The sequence below is a fragment of the Carcharodon carcharias genome, chromosome 6 (assembly GCF_017639515.1).
Source record: "Carcharodon carcharias isolate sCarCar2 chromosome 6, sCarCar2.pri, whole genome shotgun sequence".
Taxonomy (NCBI): domain Eukaryota; kingdom Metazoa; phylum Chordata; class Chondrichthyes; order Lamniformes; family Lamnidae; genus Carcharodon; species Carcharodon carcharias.
In genome coordinates, this window is record NC_054472.1 from 104,981,890 (window position 1) to 105,005,851 (window position 23,962).

Sequence of the window (23,962 nt, forward strand, 5' to 3'; positions counted from 1 at the left end):
GAGGAAGCTTTCATCTTCATTGCTTCAAAAAGTCCCATGCCTGCATGAATTGGTAATCAGCTGAAGGACATCCTGCAGCATTTTAGACAACTCTATCACTAACTATCTTAAAGATCTCAGAGATAGTTGTATTGGAATTGGGTGATGGTGGCTAGTGGGTCCTGCTCCTATGATGTTACCCCACTTCCCTGGCAAACAAAAGTTTTTTCTCATCCTCCTCCTCAAAGTAACATCATGACAATGGGACCCAAAAGGGGTAACTCCAATAATGCAAAAGAAAATAGCTGAGAAAAAGTCACCCAAACCAACATTACATAAACTCATGGGAAGAATTTTCCTCCTGATGGGGGGAAGTGCAGGAGTGGGCGCAGGTGGGCGCGCCTCTGAACTGTGCCCCCGATCGCCGCCACCCACACCCCCCCCCCCCCCCCCCCCCCCCACAATCGGGGGCACGCTGCCATTTTACGTGAGCGGGCCAATTAAGGCCCACCCAGCGTGACATCCACCAGGAAGTGCTATGTGCTCCCTGTGCGGGCCTGGGGGGGCGGGGGAATTCTCTCAGCCGAAAATGTGCTCATTTGCGCATGCACACAAAAAAGCGCACTCATCTCCCTGAGGCTAAGTGCTGCCTGAGGGAAATCAGCTCAGAATTAAAACTTTTAACATAAATGTTTAAAAAATTTCCCAGACATGTTCCCTCATGTGACACTGACATTTGAATTGGGACCTGTCCATCGCTTAAACTCAAACCTTTATTAAAAATTTTAAAACCCTCATGAAACCTCATCCTGCCCATGGATGAGGTTTTATGCTTTTTCTGAAGGCCACCAGGGCTCCCAGCCAGGGCTCCCAGCCTGCCCACCAACCTTAAAGTTGGATGGGCAGATCCATTAATTAAGGTAATGACTTTTTAAATGGCTTCAATAGGCCATTGACAGGTTGGCGGGTGCACAGCTCACTCAGCTGCACCCCCGCCGACTTGAAAATGATTCCACCTGACTTCATCCTGCATCATTTTACGTGTCGACAAGCAGCACCCCCCACACCAACCCCTGCTCGCCAACCTAAATATCCTGTCCCACTTGAGGCCATTGACAGGATCATTTAAACAATTAAAGGACCTGCCCGTCCAACCTTAAGCTTGGCAGGTCGGCCAGGAGCCCCGGCGGCAATGCGAAAAAACGTGAAACCTCATCCACCAGCAGAATGAGGTTTCATGCAGGGTTCTAAAAATTTGAATAAAGTTATAGTGTAAATTATGAACATGCCCCATCTCATGTGACATTGTCACATGAGGGGGACATGTTAGGGATCTGTTTTTTTATTTTTAATCTTTTTCAAAGTGGAAGCGATCTCCCTGAAGCTGCACTTTGCCTTCAGAGAGATGTGCGCTCTTTCGTGCGAATACGTGAAAGAGCACACTCTTGCTTTTGGGGAATCCCCCCAGCCTACGCAGGAAGTGCATAGTGCTTCCCGCTGGACATCACAGCAGCCTTAATTGGTCTGCCCACGTAAAATGGCAGTGCAGCCCGCTACTCCAGCAGGTATCGGCTCGAGAGGCAATTCTGACCCTTACCTCCTGCTCCATACGAACATATGGATTGTGAACAGGAGTAGGCCATTCAGCCTCTCTAGCCTGCTCCATCATCTGATAAATGATCCCACAGCCAATGGATCAGATCTAAGCTCTGCAGTCTTGCCACATCCAGTCGTGAATGGTGGTGGACAATTAAACAACTAAAAGGAGAAGGAGACTCCACAAATAACTCCATCCTCAATGATAGGGGAGCCCAGCACATCAGTGCAAAAGGTGAGGCTGAAACATTTGCTACAATCTTCAGCCAGAAGTGCCGGGTGAATAGTCCATCTCAGCCTCTTCCTGAGGTCCCCAAAATCACAGATGCCAGATATCAAGAAATGGCTGAAGACACTGGGTACTGCAAAGGTTCTGGGCACTGACAGGATTCTGGAAATAGTACTGAAGTTTTGTGTTCCAGGACTTGCTGCACACCTAGCCAAGTACAGCTAGCATCTACCTGGCAATGTGGAAAACTGCCCAGGTATGTCCTGCACAAAAAGCAGGACAAATCCAACCCAGCCAATTACGACCCCATCAATCTCTTCTCAGTCATCAAGTAGGTGTTTTTGACAATGCTATCAAGTGGCACTTACTCAGCAACAACCTGCTCACTGACACTCAGTTTGGATTCTGTCAGGGCCACTCAATTCCGAACCTCATTACTGTAGTATTAGGGTGTTCAAGGCTGAAAGGGTTATTGTGGGACTGGAAAAATTGCATTCTGACCTGAAAAAAAAACTCGCCAAAACAGAAGACTTTGAGGAAACAATCAAAGAACCTAGCAAAGATCAATGAAGGGTTAGCAATCTTCTAAAAAAGGATTAAAAAGGTTCCAAACATGGCTCAGTAACCAGGTAACACTGGAGACAGTTCATTTTTAAGTGCACACTGTGAAACATGCTGTAGTCCGTGTCCAGAGTCGGTGCCATAATGCGTGGTGACTGCGTGGTGAAAAAAAAGAGAGAAGAGAAAAGATTGGCTACTATATTCCATCCTCTAGTGAAAGCAAAATAACTAACTGATCTTAATAATCATTTTAACAACTTTTCCTGAGATTCAAAAAAGTTTTGAGATGTCTCAGTAACTGGGAAATATCCAAGAAATCCCAATTAGCAGGGAATAATGCTGCACCATTTAAAAAAATTAAATCAAGCCTCACCTGAGCTGAAAACAGCGTTGGATTCAAAATTTATTTTGGCAGAATGATTTGGGCAGATGGAAGGGCCAGACCAGGCACAGAATTGGACACTACGGAGGAGGTGAGTTTTAAAGTACAGAATTGCATCAAGATTAAATAATAAATCAGAGGCTGATCAAGTTAATACATTATTGTATTCAATTTGTACAATTGCTGAAAATATGAATGCCAGACAAGGCATGAATGAATCATTTGACAAACTTGAAAAGGTCATAAAATTCTTTGATAGTTACTTTAACCTACGGAGTAACAAAATTTTGGAAAGAGCAAAGTTTTATAGATGGGTCCAAGAGTCTGGAGAACCTATGGACACCTTCATCAATGATTAGTATTGACAGAAAGCCAATATGATGGTCTTAAGATTGAGCTGATTCAAGACTGCATAGTAACTGGGGTAACTGATGATACCCTTCCTGACCTGCTTCAATCCAATAAGATCTGACTTTGGAGAAGGCGACACAGATTGTCAGGCAATTTCAGGTCCATCAGCAAAATGGATAAGAGGGGAAGATAAACCATGGTACAGAAGACCCTCCCCATGATAGTATAGCACATTAAACAATAAAATGTGCTCCAGGGCAAAGAAGACCATATGCAATTAAAACTTAAGGTGGCAGTAAACCATGCTGGTGCTGTGGTGCCAAAAATGAAAGGGATAATGTTTCTATTTGAACATTGTTATGAAATTCCTATTTGAAAAATTGTCCTTTTGAAATTTTTGTTTGATCTGGAAGCTCATATCCAAACACTTCCCCTCGCCCCTCCAAATAAAAACAAATGCCTACACAATTGCTGCTGGGCACCAGGTAATAACTCATTATTTCTCCCAGGGAGAATTAGATAATTGTGGTGAGAATATGGCATCAGGTTACTAACAGGGAACAGAAGAACCGGAGGATTGGGGATTGATAAGAATATGCCATCTTTCCAATCTATGCCATCTAGACCAAAAAGAAAAAAAACACTTGCATTTACATAGAACCTTTCACAACCACTGGACATCCCAAAGTGCTTTATAGCCAATGAAGTATTTTTGAATTGTAGTCACTGTTGTATTGTGGAAATACGGCAGCCAAATTGCACACAGGGAGTTCACACTAACAGCGAGATCCCACAAACAGGAATGTGACAATGACCAGATAATCTATTCTTGTGAATTTAATTGAGGAACAAATATAGCTCCCCTGCTCTTCTTCAAAATAATAACATGGGGTAAAATTTTCAGCTTGGTGTGTGGGCATGCGCCCGACCTGACCGAATGTAAATTGATGCGTGATATTTTGGTTGGCAGCGCGCCGGCGACAATTAAAAATCCTATTAAGGCCATTAAAAAATTAATTGAAAGAAATTTTTCACTGCCTGTCCAACCTCACGGTTGGCAGACATCAGCCTTTGCACTTTTTTGAAAACCTCACCCATGGGCGGGATGAGGCTTCCAAAGCAAATAAAAATCAGATAACAGCTTTATTTTTCATTAATAACAATTAAATTCACAAGAACAGATTATCTGGTCATTGTCACATGAGGGGACATGTTTCATAACATTTATAAAACCTTTCATATTTTTTCTGAGATTAGTTCATCTCCCTGAGGCAGCAAAGGTCACGCTCCCCCAGTTTGCACTATCCCAGTCCCCACCCCGCCCCAACCGCATAGGCAGTGCTCAGTGCTGCCACTCACGTTTCATGCTGGGCTGCCCGCCAGGCAATTTCAGGTCCGTCAGCAAAATGGATAAGAGGAGAAGATAAACCATGGTACAGAACACCCTCCCCATGATAGTATAGCACATTAAACAACAAAATGTGCTCCAGGCCAAAGAAGACCATATGCAATTAAAACTTAAGGTGGCAGTAAACTATGCTGGTGCTGTGGTGCCAAAAAGCCTCACAGGCACAAATAGTGTCCTGCAAGTACAGCAGAATGATACCACTGTTAAAGGCTGGATCATTATGGGAAAATGTGCCAATCCAAAACCTCTAAACATACAGAGGATCATCAGCAAATCTTCACACAAAAAGCCATCAACGAAACAGCAATGCTTCCTAGGTGAGATTAAATATCCGAGATATATCTTCTGGAATGCTGACAATGGGCACATCACTAATTTTAAGTTAGGCACAGGACCAAGTATGACTGCCTTGTCTGATAGAGAAATATGGCTAGCCAGCCTTGGGCTGTGGACAACAGACACACCATTATGTGGCCTGAGAGGGATTAGACTACCAGTTATATGCCTGCTTTTAGAACCACTCCAATATGAGGACAAGCAGGTACTGAAGATCTTGTATGTGTTTGCAATCAGGAATTTCTCTCCTGAGCCAGGACACCTGCACTGCCATCATCAAAAGAGTGCAAGACAGTCATTGAGCATACCAAGTTGGAGACCCTCAAACCATCCAACAGCTCTGATGACCTTGACTGGGACGTAAGTGCAGAATCTTTGACACTCTTTGCTGAAGCAGATAATCCAGCCCATTCCCAAACAGATGAAGATAACCTTCTTCAGTCTGAAGAGGGAATGGGCCAGCTGGATCATTGAGTACCTGAGTGCGACCGTGACTCTTCATCACTCGGTGCACAGTCAGACGATCGAAGTCGAAACCCAAGTGATAGGAGTTGCTGGTCAATCTTACATTCATCTCTCAATATTGACCCCTCAGTAAGTGCATCCACACTGATCCATCCATCAGAACTAATGGCCCAGGGTGCAAATAACCAAATAGTTTCTTAACTAGAAACAAAACTGAATCAGATGAGGACTATCTCTTTTAAGTTAGAGGATACTGTCCTTCCCACTACATAGGGGTTATTGCAATTGGAGAGACACGAAGACCTTAATCAAATGCCTTCCTCCCCTCAGGAAGCCACAATTCAGGATTCCCCAAAACTTCAGGAACCAGGAGCTAAATGGAATCATCGCTCTAAAGGCAAAGCATGGCGGACAATATGGTTAAAAAGGACCAGTGTGAATTCAATGAACAAGGGAAGGCAGTCAATGTAAACAAAAGGATAAATCCATGACATCTGTGCATGAAAGAAAACTGTTGATAGGGAAAAGTACAACAGCAAAGAGAGGAAGAAAAAGGTCAAAAATCAGACAAGCAAAATGCCAAATACTGTAGCCTCTACAGAAGAACAGCCAAGTCAGAACAAAGAAACCCAAGTTGAGACTACCAATCCTCCAAGCTTCAAAAGGACATGATCAGGGAGAGTTGTGAATCCTCCAGCTGCCTTGTACCATGCTCAAAGGTGCCATGGTCTGCATCTGGCTATCCTTCCTTATACATTGCACCTGTTGGATAGGATCAGTTTCCGCAGATCATCGTTCTCTATCTTACCTGAGTTCCCCTTACTCTGTAAACTATTAGTCATATCAACCCCGTTCTGAACCCACATTTCTCTACCAAGCACAACCAATGTCTCTAGCAAACTGTCCAGATGCAGCTTCCCCTCCCTTTTGTGTTGAAGTGTCTCCAACGGCACTGCAGCTCAGTGACTGTTAGCCAGAGAGATTTGAGATAGAGACATCTACTGCATATGTGGTCACTCTGAATAGTCTCGATGTCTGCAAACTCCCACATACTGCATTCCAGGTACACAGTCTGCTCTGCTATATCTTAATCTCTATTTTACTATCAGCTTCATTCCAGGGCTCAGTGGCACCCATATTATGATTTCCATGTGATAGCTGCATTCAATTGCACATTAAGTTGCTGTTGGGACAGGGTCCAGCTGCAACCTTTGATTATAGAGCATAACCGAAGAACATCTGTATCACCGGGAAGCTACAATTCTTGGAGTGGGTTGGTGGGTGAACAGGAGAGCTGGGGGCATGTTGGGAATGTTTGTCTTTCTTACTATAGTTCTGCTGCTAAACTTGATATAGGTGATTTGCAACCTACAGGAATAGTCCATTTAACCCTTTGAGCCAGTTCTTCCTTTCGATGAAAACATGGTTGATTTGTGATCCAATGCCATAAACCCAACCATGACCCATATCCCTTAAAACCTTTGTTTAACAAAAATATATCAATGTCAGATTTAATATTTGCAATTGACCTAACATCGACTGCTGTTTGTGAGAGAGAATCCCTAACTTCAACCTTTTGCATGCAGAAGTGCTTCCTAACTTCACTCCTGAAAGATCTGGTTCTAATTTTTAGGCCATCTCTCCTAGCCCTAATTTGGAACTTTGTCCCATTTAAAAAATAATCAAGGGGTGGGATCATTTCTGGATCCCAAACCTCACGTGATGCCAATGTGTCCCCGGGCACGAACTTCTGGAAGAACCACCTAATTGACAGCCTCCAGGTCTGCTGTCCAATTAAGAGCAGTGGATGGATCCTTGAGGTTGTAGGCCCAATTAGAGGACAGTGGAAGGATGGCCGCAACACTGCCAGAGGTGGGCGCTGCAGTTGCAAAATAGGGGCTATGAGAATACCTCCATCTTGAGGACCCTCTGAAGGGGTTTGAACTTTAAAAAAATAAATTCTAGTCACAGCTGCAAGGCCTCCCTTGTGCAGGGAAAACAGTAGCTGTGGTCCGATGATCAACGCCACTCCAATTGGGATTAAGATCATGAGCCTTTGCAGATGTCCCCAGCCATCTGCGGGAAAGCTGCACCCAGGCACCTTTTGGGCTTGGTCCTCAGGGGGACCATCCACCAATAGCGTCGTCGTCAGCTGTCCCTTGATTCAATGATGATGTCTACTCAAGGTTGTGAGTTCCTGCCTTGGCTCTTCATGTGACTGAACAGGATGATTCGCAACCCGCAGATCTCTGGGGTGATGGACCAGGACATCCCATGAAGTAGTGGGATCTGGAGTGCAGAGTTTGCTTCCTTTTCCTGCTTTCTCTGCTGCTGCTCTACCTCATCATTAAGGTGCATGAAGCAGCTTGATGGACAAGTCGTCACCATTTTGAATGATTTGTAGTACGCTTGTCCCAGTCATTAATGTCAATGCTGTCACACTTCAAGCAGAGCTTCAGAGCGTCTTTGAAGTGTTTTCTTTGTTTTCCACAGGAACTCTGGCCATATAACATTTCAGAAAACAGGACCTGGAAGGGATATGCTTTTCAGCCATCTGAAGACAGTGTCCAGTCCAGCAAAATAATCCAGAGATTAAGTAATCCAGAAGGATTTTGGTGGCCCATCAAAGGTGATTTTGCAGGAGTTTTGTTTGAATGCTTGAGGAGCTGACTTCAAGAAGGGGTTCTCAGTCCTCCCATTGAATCCAGAGGATGCAGATGATGGAATTTCTCTAGCTCTGCTATGTGTCACTGATACACGGTCCAGCTCTCACTGCAGTACAAGAGTATGGTGACAACAACTGCTCTGTACGCTAGGACTTTTATTGACTTGTGGAGTTCTTTGTTGACAAACACTCGCTGCCATAGTTTGTAGGAGCTGCTACAGCTGATCTGGTGTTTGACTTCCTCATCAATGGTGACCTTTTGAGAGAGGTGACTGCCAAGGTATGGCAAGTGCTCAACATATTCAAGTTTCTCTACTCCAATATATGTGGTAGGTGGAATAGTTGGCTGATTAGGTCTGGAATGATATATGAGTTTGTATTTGCAGCATTCAAGTTTCTCATATGCATAATCGAAGAGAGAATTGCAGAATTGAGTGGCTTGCAAATCTGGCGCAATGTCACTGCAGTCATCCAATGTGGGCACTGGTCAATGACACTGCAGTCCTCCACAAACTGTACATCATGTATGTCCATGGTGGTCAGTTTAGTATAGGCAGGGAGATGACTAAGGTTAAAGAGTTTTCAACTAGGCAGTATTTAATACTGACACCAGAGGGCAGTTGATTTTTAATGAGGTGAATAGCTACTGTCTGATAGATTGTAAATAGTATGGGGAAAATCCAATAGCCTTGCTTGACACTGTCTCCCATGTAAGACAGTTGCAGCCATATCACGATAAAGCAGTTGCAGGGTTGTGATGAAATTTCTTGGACATCCAAATCCATATGGCTTCATGATTTACTGAATCAAATACTTTGGTCGGGTTGATGAATGCAATGAAGATTTCCTGGTGCTGCTCTCAACTTTTTTCTTGGATTTATTTGATAACAAGGACCGTGCCACATTGGTCAAAAGCCACACTGTACCTCTGGGAGGATTTCCTCAGCCGCAAGAAATGGCGATCCAGGAGAAAATGAGTAAGGAATTTCCCTGCTGTGCACAAGAGAGAAATACCTCGATAGTTCCCACAGCATGAGACAGAGAAACAAGAGATACACAGGGAGAGGGAGAGACAGAGACATGGACAATGGCAGAATCCATGAGGTGCCAGTGCTTTGATGTAGGATGCCACCACGTGGTTTTGTATTTGTTCTTTGGGCAGAAAAGGGTGTTTATTATAATGGGGCCAAGCTAAGCACACTTTGGCAGCTGTGTGCACCAATCCGTGTACACGAAAGTCGCTGTCAGCCTTTCCTTTCCAGTAGAAAGTACATCCCCTTGCTTGTTCATTAAGCTGCTCCTGTCCAGGATGGCGGGTCTCATTGAGAGTGGTGATGTTAATTTGGAGTCTTGATAGCTCACGTGAAGGTGGTGAATGGGGTGTCAGTCAAGCAGATTACTTTGCCCTGAAGGTGTCGAGCTTCTTGAGTGTTGTTGGAGCCACACTCATCCAAGCAAGTGGGGAGTATTCCACTCTTGACTTGTGCTTTGTAGATGATGGACAGGCTTTGGGGAGTCCAGAGGTGAGTTAATCTCCACAGAATTCCTAGCCTCTGTTCTCATAGCCACAGTATTTATATGGTTGGTCCAGTTCAGCTTCAGGTCAATGGTAACCCCCAGGACGTTGATAGCAATGGTAATGTCTTTGAATATCAAGGGGAGATGGTTAGATTCTCCCTTGTTAGAGATGGTCATTGACTGTCACTAAAGTGGCGTGCATGTTACTTGCCACTTATATGCTTGGCCTAAATAGCCAAGTGGTTATGGTACTGGGTTTGTAACCCCAAGATCAAGAGTTCAAATCTCACAATGGCAAACTATGGAACAATGTGACTTCATCTGAAACAGATGGAAACAGGTTTGTACTCGAAAGAGTATCAAGAGTTCAAATCTTACAATGGCAAACACTGTAACTTCATCTGAAACAGATGAAAACTGGTTTGTACTCAAAAGAGTTACTTGCCACTTATCAGTCCAAGCCTGAATACTATCCAGGTCTTTCAATACCTGAGGAGTCACAAATGGTGCAGAACATTGTGCAATCATCAGTGAACATTCCCACTTCTGACCTTATGATGGAAGGAAGGTCATTGATGAAGCAGCTGAAGATAGTTGGGCTAAGGACACTACCCTGAGGAACTCCTGGAGTGCTGTCCTGGAGCTGAGATGACTGACCTCCAACAACCACAAACAGCTTGTTTTGCGCTAGGCATGACTCCAACCAGCGGAGTTTTCCTTCTGATTCCCACTGACTCCAGTTTTGCTAGGGCTCCTTAATGCCACACTCAGTCAAATGCTGCCTTGGTGTCAAGGGCAGTCACTCTTACCTCACCTCTTGAGTTCAGCTCTTTTGTCCATGTTTGGATCAAGGCTGTTATGAAGCCAGGAGCTGCGTGGCCCTGTGGGAACACAGGCTGAGTGTCAGTGAGCAGGTTATTGCTGTGTGAGTGTCACTTGATAGCCATGTCGACAACACCTTCAATCACTTTACTGATGATTGACAACAGGCTGATGGGGTGGTAAAAAATTGGGTTGATTTGTCCTGCTTTTTGTAGCCAGGACATATAGATTTCCAGGTAGGTGCCAGTGTTGTAACTGTACTGGAACTGCTTGTTAATGTTATGGAGTACCTTGCATACTCCATGGAGTTCAATGCTTATACCCTGAATGGACTGCTGCAGGCTATTGAGTTTGCCATGGACCATATGCAGGACATCATGCTGCTCTTGCATGCACTCTGTGTGATGTTGCATGTGTCTCTCCATGAGACTGGCCATTCTGTCATGCATTTGGGCCGTTGAGACAAGATCAAGCTCATCACCAGGATGAACTCCTCCACTCACAGTCTGTATGCTTGCATTGCCTCAGGGAGCTTTGCCAGATGTCCGCACATCTGCTGCTGCTGATCCAAGTACTCTTCCCTAAAAGTTCCTGAGGCCCCACCTCAATACCTACTGAAGCATCATTGCCCTCCCTCCTCTGAGGAGGACTGCACACAGATGTCTCTGACTCAGACACCTCCTCCTGCACTCTGGCATTGTGCCCTTCACCATGTGCCACCCACCCTGAATGCACACATAGTGCTGATATCTGTGTTGGTTGAGTGTGGGATGATCAAAGTGATGGTGCATCCACAAATAATCGCTTCCTCCTCCTGATGCCTGAGGGATAAGCTGACTCGGGGAGTTTGTTGGGGTGTGGGGGGTGGTTGTGGAGGAATGTGGTGATGGAATCTGTGTGAAACACAGCAGGAGATCATTAGTGTAAGCCTTGGTCAGTGCGAGCACACATGTGACTCCAGGTCATTGTCTAAAACCATATTAACAAGACGTTGGCCCACAACCCTTTCTTAATGCTCCACCATGAGCCAAATTTCCATTATGCGTGGCTCACCTGCCCTATGTTGAATAACCATCACTCCCATCAATGAAGCCATGCTTGAAGATGCCTATAGCATTGCCTTTGGCATCAGAAAGAGGAGATTTGCCATCTTCGATATTTGCCTCAGGCACCAGTCTGGCAATCTCCACGCCCCACTCCTCAATAGGACAACTCACCCTGAAGCTTACACACTCACTTAGTCCAGGCCACCTCTTTGGCATTCTGAGCACTCTTCTGTTGCAGGGAAACAACACAAAGGTGTGCCTTTATGGACATTGAATCTGGCATCCAGGGATGAATCTTGTCAATTTGGTGATGTGCCACATTCGGCATTCAGGTGCCACCCCATTACAGCTTGGACTTGCAAGACTACCCTGTCCAGGTATTCTTTCTTTTTGAATGGGAAGTAGAAGTCAATTGTGTCCCAGCTGACGTTTCAGGCAGCTGACACACATGGCAGAAATAACTGTGTGCTTCTGTTACACAACCCACCCTACCTGAGTGTCGGGCTGGGAAATTTCCCAACTCAAGCCATCGCCTGGAAGATGAAAATCCAGCCCAGCCTCCTGGGACCGCGATTTTCAAACCTGCTTGCACTGGGCCCCCACCTCGCCAGCAATTGAAAATCTGGCCCCTCACCTCTCCTTCTCCCTCCAAAGATGCTGAGTATTTCCAGCATCTTGTGTTGTTATTTCAGGCTTTAGCAGCACTAAGTATTTTTACTTTTGTGTTTATACTGCTTGAGTTGAGTTTGTGATTGAGTGGAACTGGGAAGGCTGTGCAATTCGGCAGCAGGCAGCAATAACTGACTTTACAAACCATTAATCAACCAATTTAAACCAGCAACTTTTATAAATGTTTGCAAAATGAATTTATTGAAGGGGGGGCTTTCAGAAGAAGAACGATACCATTCGTTGGACTTGAACGCATAAGATTAGAGGACCCCCTTTGTTCGGGCGACACGGATAGGAGAATTTCTTGCCCTGAAGGTTGAAGCCTGAAGTTAATGTGGTTTAACAAGGCTCACACTAGATCGTTTTAAATTAAGTAAAGCATTAGTTTATAAACCCAGGGCTCATTATCCTTTTTAGTAAACGTACAATTCTCCCGTCATTTGCTGTTTACAGACCTCTTGTCTTATAAGTTACTGAAAGCTCTGCCGGCTCCACCAGACAATTTTGACGTCAGCAGCTTTGAGGGAATCCCAAAATTGTGAACATAATCCTTGCACAACATGGCACAGCCTCTGATGATCAGATTTGCAAGTAACTCGACAGGCATTTCCTGCTCTTGGGGAAATCTTAGTTTTCAGAAGACTTCAACCCTATCCTAATTGATGGACCTCAGTCACAGTCCACCGGGAGAAAGAGGACGTGCGCGAGCGGGAACTTCTGAAGAGAGATTACCAGGAGATGTTTTCATTGCCTGCCACCCACCTAAAGTCGATAGTATCATATTGAACTAACACTTGCTCACTGTATAAAAGCCTGGTGTATGGATGGATGAATACAGAACATTGTGCATTTTACTTAGAACCACTGGATCTACTTAGCGCAAAAGAGAAATTTGAAAATACAGGAGCACCTTTTAAAGCCGCTTCATTCTTCTCGGGAGAAATCTGACAGACGCCTAAAACACATCGTTTGACATCCAGGTGAGCCTGCGAAATACTTTTATCACAATTCCCAAGTCAGTGGGAAATGCTCGGCTGGCTGCAAATATTACAAAACTACTGTGAAATATTTTGACGGAACTTTGATCAGTTGAGCTTTTAATTTAATTTCTAAAACACTTTGAGCTACTTCATGGAATGTGTTATTTCGGAGCGAATTGTTAAAATGGCGTAACAACAGTTATAGAGAGAGAGAGAGAGACACACACACTTGTTCTAGTCAACAAATGTAAATACCCAAAATCACACAGTAATTTCCCGTCTAAATTCTGCGTCGTTTGTACATTTGTTTCTAACCCCGAAAACCTCCTGCAGCTTGCTAAATGGATCGATCCAGTGATGTGTGCAAAGTAGATCTAAACTAAAGCCTGGATTGCAATGTGCTGCTTTGGCAATACCTTTCTTAATCCATGTCTATAAATGTGACCTAACGAGATATTAAATCTGGAACGAAACAAGTGTTAAGGGGGAGGGTCAGAGCGACAGCTCGCATGATGTAGAACAGGATAAAAACTCAGGAATGTGGAGATTGAGTTGTCCTTGTGACACCTCCTCATCCCGTGATGAGGAGGTTTAGATTTGATCTAAGGGACCCTATGTAAAAATAAAAACCCGTTTACTTTGCGATAGCGCTCTGGTTGGTACCCGCTCTGGTTTAACACCCCCCATCCCCTGGGCAAGATTGAAGCACTTTTTCGGTCAGCAAGCTGTCTGGCAGGATTAGGAGAGAATTCCTGGTTGTCCTGGTACGCCAAAAGCTTCTGAAAGGAATGGTCATCTTCTCTCGATCTTTCTTTTATCTAGAGATGGGCCGAAGGAAATGGCACACTTTGCTGGGCATCGTCCTTTTGTTGGTCACTGTGGGACACTGTGAAAGCAGAGCAGAATCGAGGCAGAAAACGAGACAATCGCCTCTAGATCTCATTTTAAAAGGCGTGGGAGACAGCAATCACGGGGGCAGGCACATAGCCAAACGATACAGCACTTTAAATGCCTTGGACCAAGACTACAAACACTTCACGAAGGAAAAAGCCGCGTTTGTCCCAAGGTTGGACAAACCAATAGGTAAGAAGTGAACGGGGTATGTGCCTGAGTGGGTGTGTGTCTGTTACACGCGGTGTCCTCCTTCACTTCCCAACACTAATCTGGCGACAACAGACTTTAATCCCGAGATGTCATATGTGAGTACGTGGAGAAGTATGGATCATTCCACCCATAATGATAGGGACAAAAATACAAGCACGCACACTTTGTTCATTAGGAATGGCATTAAGAGCACGATAGGATGATCCTTCATTGTTTCCGTGCGATGTCTGAAAGGAACAATTGTAGTTTCAATATAAAATCCTAAGTAATATAAGGATTTGGGACAGCCCAAGCTTAAAGCGTTACTGTTCCTAGCCGCCAGGTCGTGTCTGATCTGAAATCAGATGATGTTTTTGTTTGTGGAATTCATGTGTCAATGCTTAGATTTATTCACACATTTCGCAAAAAGTCGTGAATAGCAATTTATAAACAAGCTGATTTAACAAAAAATAGACCATTTACAAAATCTTTTTTATTTTGTTGTTTTTGATTCCCTTGTTAAGCTTTGCCTTGTGCTGCATATCACGACACATTCTGGATTTTATTCCAAGTTGGAAAATAAAATGTGTGCTCCTTTGTCAAAAATTAAAGCAAATAAAATGAAAGCTGGCCCTGTTTAGCGTGTGAAGCAGTCCAGACCCATTGCAGGGTCATGTGCTCCATGTACCCACAGGACAAATTATTTCATCTGAGTGCACCTCAGTATTCTGGTTGTGATCATGGCAGGAGATGATTTGAGATGTAGATAATGAAACCTTTGAACATAATTAGAACTCCATAAATTGAAATGTGAAGATTTTTAGGTTTTAGGTTTAACACTCCAGCTAACATATATTTAGTACAGTCTGGAAAATGGACTTGCTGAACAACATGAAGTAGCAATAAATATAAGCTAATGATAAAGAGCTGCAATTTAGAATCAAACAAGTGTTACATTATGAACTTGGAGTTACATTAATAATGCCCCAATGTGCCTGTTGTGTTGAATGAGAACTTGGATATTGGTTTTCAAATTCAGATTTACTGAAACTTCTCATACCCAGTTTTCAAATATCCTTTTTTCAAAAGCCTCCCACAGAGGCATTTTAGTGTGTTCAGTTGAATTCCTGGGTTAGCTCAGGACTCCTCCCCCAAAATGTCTCCTTGGTTTGGGGAGGGGGGTGTATACAACAGGTCCACCAGAGACATTTTACCTGAAAATGGCAACCTGGGAAAAGTTTTTTGTGGAATAATGGCAGAACTAGGTTGTGCCCCATGTTGTGGCCCCTGATCCAGAAATCCCTGGGATTCGCCTTGTCCAAACCAACCAAGGTTTTCCAACCAAGTTTACCAACTAGGGAGTAGAACTTTCTCCTGGTAGGCAGAGTAATATTCACAATTGGCTGTACAACAGGGATCTTAATGAATGCTTGGCACTGTAGTTCGAGCTTTCAGATTAATAGTGCAATCTAACAGCAGGCTTAGTCACAACAAAAAATAAAGGCCTTGATATTATATGAAATCCCTTAATCTGCCATTTTTAATGGATACATTTGCCTATTTAATGTAATTGGCTAATGCCACTATATGGTAATAATGTTTAAAGTTGAATGGCATGCATACAATAAATGTGGCATCAAAGAGTCTTTTAATCTGAAACCCTTGCACCTGAAAGAATGCTACCTGGATGTATATTGGGTAGGGATGGGGGGTGGGATTTATGATGGGACCCAATTTTCTGAACCCTTTTCCATCACATTGAAAAGCCTTGACAAAAGAGACAATGGCCACTTTCTGTGATCTGCCCCCTTTTGTTCTGGATTCAGAGAGGAGGCACGTGGGGATGGCACCACCTGTCAGAAACCCAGTCAATTCATCTCCACTTGCACCCACATAAAGCATACTTTAGGATTTAGTTGAATATGAGGACCTGTGTCTTCATGCAGCTTTTGAACCTGGTGTAACTAAGCCTGTGGCTGTGCTGCCAGAGAGACTCTACATGTTTAAACATGAGCTTTATAAAAATTAAGATTACTTGCTTTAGCCAACTTATCAAGTACTCTCTGTATTCAATGTGATGACCATCATGATAAACAGCTTGAAAGTTATGATTCAAAACATTAATTTGTAACAATAGTGCCCTCTACTGACTCGTATTTTAAAAAAGCGAGTCAGCTCCATCCTCTGTATGGCCTGTAGAAACATAAAGATAGAAAAATCAAATCAAACAAAAATGTTGCAAAGATGTGAAATCTTTTTAAAAGTTCATAGCCTATGTTTATAATTTCATCAGAAAATAAGTAATCTCTGTTCTATTGTCTTCTGAAGTTAGCCACTAAAGACTATTGCAATTGCTATCAATGAGGTACTTTGATAGAGTAGCATCCTGATGCATTGGCTAGATGGTCCATTCTGCAGAACTCTGATGAGATCAAAATCCAGATTTTTAGAGTTTTGCAATTTACCACCGGTACTCGTCTGCTAAATGTACGTGCATCCGTTGCATATTCATGATAACATTTTGAATCATGAGAGAAGTTTGCAGATGAACACAACTGATGCTGCATTAGTTCATGGTTGTCACTTCAGGCAGTCTGGAATTGTAGTAATGTCAGGTTAAGAAAGTGCTGCACTGTGACTGTTTCCTATAGGTATGTGACAGGATGCTACAATATCCCACTGCTAAGAAGGAACTACTCATTTTGAGTAACTCTGCAAAATTCTTGAGGCACTTCAGCTTACTTAATTAAGTAATTTATCTCTTGCATTTCTGCCTCCTTCAATACAATGGAATGCAGAACAAAGCAAGAAAGGATGTGATTCAAATCCAGCATGTCAGGGTTAAAAATCATGATTTTCTTAGGATGATATGTGTTTTACTCTGAGACCAAGATTATTAGATAACTGCTGATCTCGAAAAAAAACTAATGAAACATCATATCTATTTGCCAACTTTTTATCAATCCAGTTGTGAGTTCATGGACAGGAATGGCTACGTAAGATACTTGCTGTTCGTAGTCTGCATGCATTCTGCAGCTTATCAGAAATTCTTATTTTTCAACTGTTAGATGCAAAATGACATTAATGCACATTAACTTGATCCTCCATTGGGATAGATGGCCTGACCAAAATAAAAGCATTAATCAACCATGTAGAAAGATTAACAGCACCCTTTCCCTTGTTCATATATTCATAGTTGCAAGAAAGGTCTCAACCTGATGATGAGTTCACTTTAAAGGTAGAACTAATTTTCTGTGTAAAACACAGAAAATGCTGTAAATACACAGGTGATCCAACACCATTCAAAAAGAATGGTTAATATTTTTGGTGCAAACCAGAACCGATAGGCTTCCTATGTAGTTTTATTGTTTCAGATTTTCAGCATTTAAAGTTCCCTTTTTGTAACTCAACCTTAAAGAGTCCTCAATTTGATGGTGACACTTCTCTAAAATAAATAGAAAGATGTCACATTCCTAGGACAGCAGCTTCATGTCTTAGTGTGAAAACCAATTAAATCTTTTCAAATTTGTACATTGGAATTTGAGATAATGAAAATAGACACATGCATTTGCTATCCATGTATGCCGGTGCAAAATATATTATTTTTGCCAGTCAGATAAAAAGGATAAGGGTTAGCAAAGTTATCACTGAAAATATGTGAAAAATCTTCATTTTCCTCCACAGAGGTTGTCCATAGATACCCCAATGTGAAAGAAAAGTTCATAAAGCATTTTGCAGGTAGGAACAACTGTATTCAACATACTGTGTTAAATGAATAATGATTTATTAAAATAATAATACATTTTCCTGTGATAAAAGTATTCTTATAAACCTCTTACCAATTATCAAGCAGGACCAATCTCATTCTCATCAGAATGCAGTAAGCAATTTCAACGTCTCTACTATAACACAAGGGATTGTTCTACACCAGCTTGTAAGTACTAAACACCTTTTATTTATCCATAGTTTATTCATTATGAAAGGATTTTCTTCTTTATTTTAGTTCTTTATAATGTACCATTATGAACTTAAATTGAATTGTTAAATGTGATTTGGTGAAAATTTATATCTGGCTGAAGAATACCTAAATATGAACACATAGTTCTCCATTTGATGTTTTTGGACAATAATTCCCAGTGAGCGACTAACTGGCAACAGGTGTCACAGTGTACATGCTCCAAAATGGGTAAAAAGTGTTTCAAGATTACTTCATTAGGATAATATTGACTGCTGTTTTCAACTGCCATTCAAAGCTATTGGCAAATTTTAACCTTCTGCTGGTGCTACAATTCTCAACATGTTCCCCAGCATTTTAACAAACCTGAAATTAGGCTTGTGAATACCTCCAGCTCTGATGGAGCAGGGACCTAACTTAAATGGCAAAGTCATGACCCAATGCTGTCATCAGGCATGTGTACCATTTTGACTACAGGCTTGGCTAAGTACTGTAAGGTCTCAAACCCACTAGTAAAAGATGACAGCACTGAGGACCTTGGCTACATGAAGCCCAGAGAAATAATTATTATTTTTGAAACAATTAAAAACAGTATATTTCCTTGTCACTAAAGGATACCTTGGGCTTCTCCTGCCCCAGGCTCTCCATCCTCTTCTGATCATGAAGATTCCTATTCATCACCCCGGCCCCCCCATTCCTGATTTGCCGGGTGGTTTCTGTGGGTCCCCAGCATTGGCCTGCTCCCTCCATGAACTTTGATTGTCGGGGATGTCAATCCAGAAAGAGCCAGTGTTGGGAAAATCTTTCAGATGTTCCTTTCTAGGGAACCAGATAGTATGAGGATGAAGGGAACAACAAACTGAGTTAAAGTCGGGCTTCTTACATCTTTTGTCATAGAACTTAACTCAGATGGCAATTAGTTGTCAACTTTGGGTATTGGGGCACATATTTGGTCATTGGTCCAAGCCTGGAATCTAGCGAAGAATCTTAAGCTCCTCACCGGCAGATTTGTGGGCAGGGGTGTGACTGTAAAACTCTTCAGATAGCCTTCTCACTGAGCTTTCACCTGGCCAGCCCACCTTTCTGTAATTTTACGGTTGGATGGGCAAAACCTAGGCCAGTCCCACAGCCCTTGCCCCAATTGAGGTCCTAAAGTGGCCAATTAATGACTGCTTGACAACTATCTCCCACCCAGCTTCAATTTTCAGGCTGGTGGGAAGAGTTCAAGGGGAAGTCCAAAAAGTGACACTGCTTAGGCCTCAGATGGGAAGTTGGGGGGGGGGTGGTGGTGGGGGGGGGTGGGGGGGCAGCCCAGAAGGAAAAAACAATTCAGACCAGTACTCTTATTTCCCAGTTTTTACTGGTGCTCCATTTTAAGGTACATAAGACCAGTTCATACCAGTATTCAGATGGCAGGAAGGGAAACTCCGACATCCAAAAAATACTAGCCCTCGAGTTTACTTGTATTGACTTCATCTATCATGAATGTTTGCGTATGTACAATTTAATTATCAAATTCTGATCAAAATTGTTTGATGATGGTACATTGAGAATCACAGTTTCATTTCTAATATTGTGCTGAAATTATTCTCACTTTATTTGTAACAGTCAAACAAACTTCTTTAATTATATTGCTTCCAATTTTTAGATAGAAACAGTATTTCACCCAAGGAATGTTAAATATATAAGGATAGGTTTTGTGAATTATTGCTCCACATTACGGCCACATGCTGGGAACTTGGACACGGATCTGCGTGCTTCATGATTTTCCTTCTATTAATTTAAGTACACCAAATGTAAAAAAAAAAATCAGTTACTTTCTTAGGCACATAACGAAAGAGGAAGGTGACAATTAACAGATAGAATTGATGCTCAAATTGTAGATAATGGTCACAACAGATGTAAGAAATGTTACGACAAAGGTACTGTGCTCTGTCATAATATTTTTATTCCATTTGCACTAGTTTGGCAGTGGCTAGTTTTATGATAAATATTTATAGTCAGGATATTTCACACAATTAATGACATCATTGGGCATTGTAATAAAATGCAAGTTGATCACCATAATCCCATTCAATGTAACTTATCATAACATACTATAGGAAAACATGATAAATGAAGTGGTCGCCCAGTTTTTCCTGGGCTGAATTCTGTACTTCTAATGAGGACAAGGCACCAAATTGCTTTGGGACACTGCTGTGTTGAATGGTTGGGGATGGGGTGTAGGCGTGGAAGAATGCCTACAGACTGGAATAAAACTGCCACATACTTCATCAATGTCTGCAATGAGGAAAACACTTCCCTGATGTAACGCTTTCGAGTACAAACCCGTTTCCATCTGTTTCAGATGAAGTTACATTGTTTCATAGTTTGCCATTGTGAGATTTGAACTCTCGATCTTGGGGTTACAAACCCAGTACCATAACCACTTGGCTATTTAGGCCAAGCAAACATAATTCATGGCTGTAACTCTTTCGAGTACAAACCCGTTTCCATCTGTTTCAGATGAAGTTACATTGTTTCATAGTTTGCCATTGTGAGATTTGAACTCTTGATCTTGGGATTACAAACCCAGTACCATAACCACTTGGCTATGTAGGTACATATGCAAGGCCAGTTGACCTAATCAAAATCCATGTTAGTAACTGAGCATAGTTCTGATGTTTGTCACATATGCACCCCTTTAGAAGGCCCCATGAGATTTGATCTCACTGCCTTCTCAGTTTAAGGGAGGTATCTCTGCACTCTCTGCTAAGGAATGACCACTTTCACATCCACATCTTGTGCTCAGTGAGTCAGCTGATGTAATATGCTTATCCCTGCTATCTAAATCCTCCCAGTGACAGTCTGAGTTGATGCAAGGGACAAATCAGGTGGTCAGAAAAGATATTAAATTAATGGGAGACAAAACTGGAACAGCAGAGGAACAAGAAATGGGATGGTCATCCTCATCCTTTTCTTCATTGGCATCATGGTCATTATTATGTAGCAAGATGTAAGGCCGTTTGCCTCCTTAACATCATAAACAGGAGTAGGCCATTCAGCCCATCAAGTTTGCTCCACCATTCAATTAAATCATGGCGGATATGTATTTCACCCTGCCTTGACTCTTGATACCCTTACCTAGCACAAATCAAACATCCCCACCGTGGTCCTCCTTATTTTCCTCTTCTTTTGCCTCTCTCCCTATGTGATGTTCCACTCGTGATAGAAGTAAAGTAATTCTTATTATGTAGCACCCAGAGAGAGTGATAAGATAAAGGTAAGACGAAGTTCAATAAAGCACTGTAGGATTTGCTCCATTCAAGCACCTAGAGCTGGCACCAGCCCACCAAATTTGCTATTGTCAAGAACCAAAATTGTTGGATCCCTAGAAGTTGCATAGATTTGATCTCTAAATCTGTCAGTTCCTTCATTTCTGGGAAGGGCCTACTGGTTGTCGGTCTCTCCAGTTTCTGGTGGAGCAATGTAAATTGCAGAAAATGAAAGTAAGCAGTTGAAGGGAATCTCTCAGGTGTCACCAGACATGTGATGTGCCTGGAAGCAGATAGTTGGGGAAGGACCCTGTAATATGAAAGGTTGGATTTGCAAAAGGCTTTATGCAAGAAGAGATCTAAACAGGAGTAAGTGTCAGAGAGACATTGCACCATAGTGTATTGTGAACAAACATGTCATTCCATTTATGTAGTGAGTGGTTCCCATGATGTCAAAGCAAAAAAGTGAAATTTTTTCTTCTCTTGTTATCCCTACCAAGTGAGATTAGTTTGGGGATTGAAAGGTGGCACTCAGCACCATTGCCACCTCTTTATACATAGTTATAGTGATTACATGCCCAAATGGCCATTTCTTCTTTGGCAGATGAATAGGTCAGTATTTGAAAAATCACCTCCTTCTGTAATCTTCCTCGTGACTCATCAGTGTGTGAATTTGTAGCTGAAAAAGGAAAGAAAGACTTGCATTCATATAACGCATTGCACGCCTCAGGACATCCCGAAGTGTTTTAGATACTCTTTTGAACTGTTGACACAATGACATAAGGCACAGAAAGTAGAAAAATGTTCATACCTTTATCTTCTTACCATGGTTAAAAACATTATGTGTTTAATGTAAATTATAGCTTTTGGAAGCGACAAGATGGACTGAATGAATGACCCTCCTCTGTGCTCCATGATTCCATAATTCTTGTTGATTTGTAAACTGCATAAGCAGTGAATTAGAATGGATTGACCCAGCTATATGCATATTCCAATAATTGGATATTCATACCTAAAATACATGTCTTATAAAGCAAACATGAACAAACCTTGTGTAGCAGTCTAATCTGACACCTTTCTCAACAACTAATAAATGATAGAGGCAGCACAATAATGTAAGTAAGTTACAGATTTGCAATTTTATATTACATTTCTAACGTAGGGCAGCATTGTCATGTGTTAGGGTTATTATTCAACAGTAAAAATACTTAATACATTCAAAGAGTCAACTCAATTCACTACATATCTGCCATATTTCCCAAATTTTTGAAGAATTATTGAAAATAATTTCTCTGAGAAAATCTGCCTTGTATTGAAGGCAAGATACATATGGTGCACAAACCATATGAGGGTGGAATTCAGTTTTGACAGGTTGCATGAAAATAGCTGTTAGTACATTGACCACCCATTATGCTCCATCCTTTACCTTTTCAGTGCCTTCAATCCACCCTGCTTGTTAGTGCCAATGCCAAAGTTGAATTTCACCCCCGATAATGTCCCACAAGTTTAAAATAGGAATTAATACAAGGGGCAATTCCATATTCTTCTATTCCCATCAGGAACCCTGCTTCCATGGAATACAAATAAAAGAGTTGCATTATATTGTTGTAGTCCCCTCTTCAGCTGATGCTCTTTGCATTCTTAGTTCCCTATTCAGAGTGCAGAAGTACTGAATTATCATCCAGGAAAGCAGACTGGACCCACACAGGGGAAAACATATTAAAAAAAACACATCCTGTGCAACCCCCTTGGCTCGGGGGCTGATTACAATGATAGCAGGGTCAGATGTCCTGAGTAAAATCCCAAGGGTGAGCAGTCATAAATATTTTTGGCATATGCTACAGATAAATGCAAAAGAAAAGTGGTGCATTTGTCCTCCTACCCTGTGCAAGTGAGCTGCTTTCCCACTAACCTTTCAAATTCAGAAATGGAAGGCACTGGCAGATGTGATTCTGACATAACTGCTGGGATTACAGCCCTTCACATCCCACCAATACAAGTTGTTGCTGTATCTGGCAATTTATGGTCCAGCAGGAGGAAAATGGCTATGAAAATTGCTAGATTATTGTACAAACTTGACTGAATTACCAATGTTATGCAGGTGCTGCGGCTCCACATATTTAATGTCCTTTGAAATTGTCAAGCACACCTCTGTGACAAGCAGTTGCTGTGAAACATGTTATCATTGTGTGAGTATCTTCACCAGGCAGCCTGACATCTTCCAGATGGATAAGGATAGGCAAAAAGGAAAAGAAGGTGGCTTAGCACTGTTGGATGAGATCAGAATGTTGGTGAGAGAGGATCTTAGATCAGAAGATCAAGCTGTAGAAGCAGTTTGGGTGGAGCTAAGAAACAGCAATGCAAGACAAATATTGGTTGAAGTTGTTTATAGGCTAGTAGTGGTAATACAGGGCATGGTTCAATCAGGAAATTAGAGGTGCATGTAACAAGGGGAATATAGTAATCATGGAGGACTTCAAAATCCATATAGACTGGATAAACCTAATTAGAACTAATGCTGTGGAGGATGAATTCCTGGAACATATACAAAATGGGTTTCTGGAACAGTATGTTGAGCAACCAACTAGAGAATGGTTTGTTTTAGATCTAGCATTGTGCAATGAGAAAAGGCTAATTAATAATGTCATTGAAAAGGAGCTTCT

The 23,962-nt window shown here is 42.2% G+C and overlaps 1 protein-coding gene across 1 annotated transcript in view; it reads left to right on the forward strand.

The window, feature by feature from the left end:
- Nucleotides 1-12,879: 12,879 nt before the first annotated feature.
- Nucleotides 12,880-23,962, forward strand: part of LOC121278711 (protein ALKAL-like) — a 71,220-nt gene continuing 60,137 nt past the window's right edge. The window contains exons 1-4 of the mRNA XM_041189073.1: nucleotides 12,880-13,007; nucleotides 13,830-14,090; nucleotides 17,775-17,828; nucleotides 17,944-18,024. Of these exons, the coding sequence (XP_041045007.1) occupies nucleotides 13,832-14,090; nucleotides 17,775-17,828; nucleotides 17,944-18,024 (394 nt within the window). The 5' untranslated portion in view covers nucleotides 12,880-13,007; nucleotides 13,830-13,831. The remainder of the gene's footprint in view (nucleotides 13,008-13,829; nucleotides 14,091-17,774; nucleotides 17,829-17,943; nucleotides 18,025-23,962) is intronic.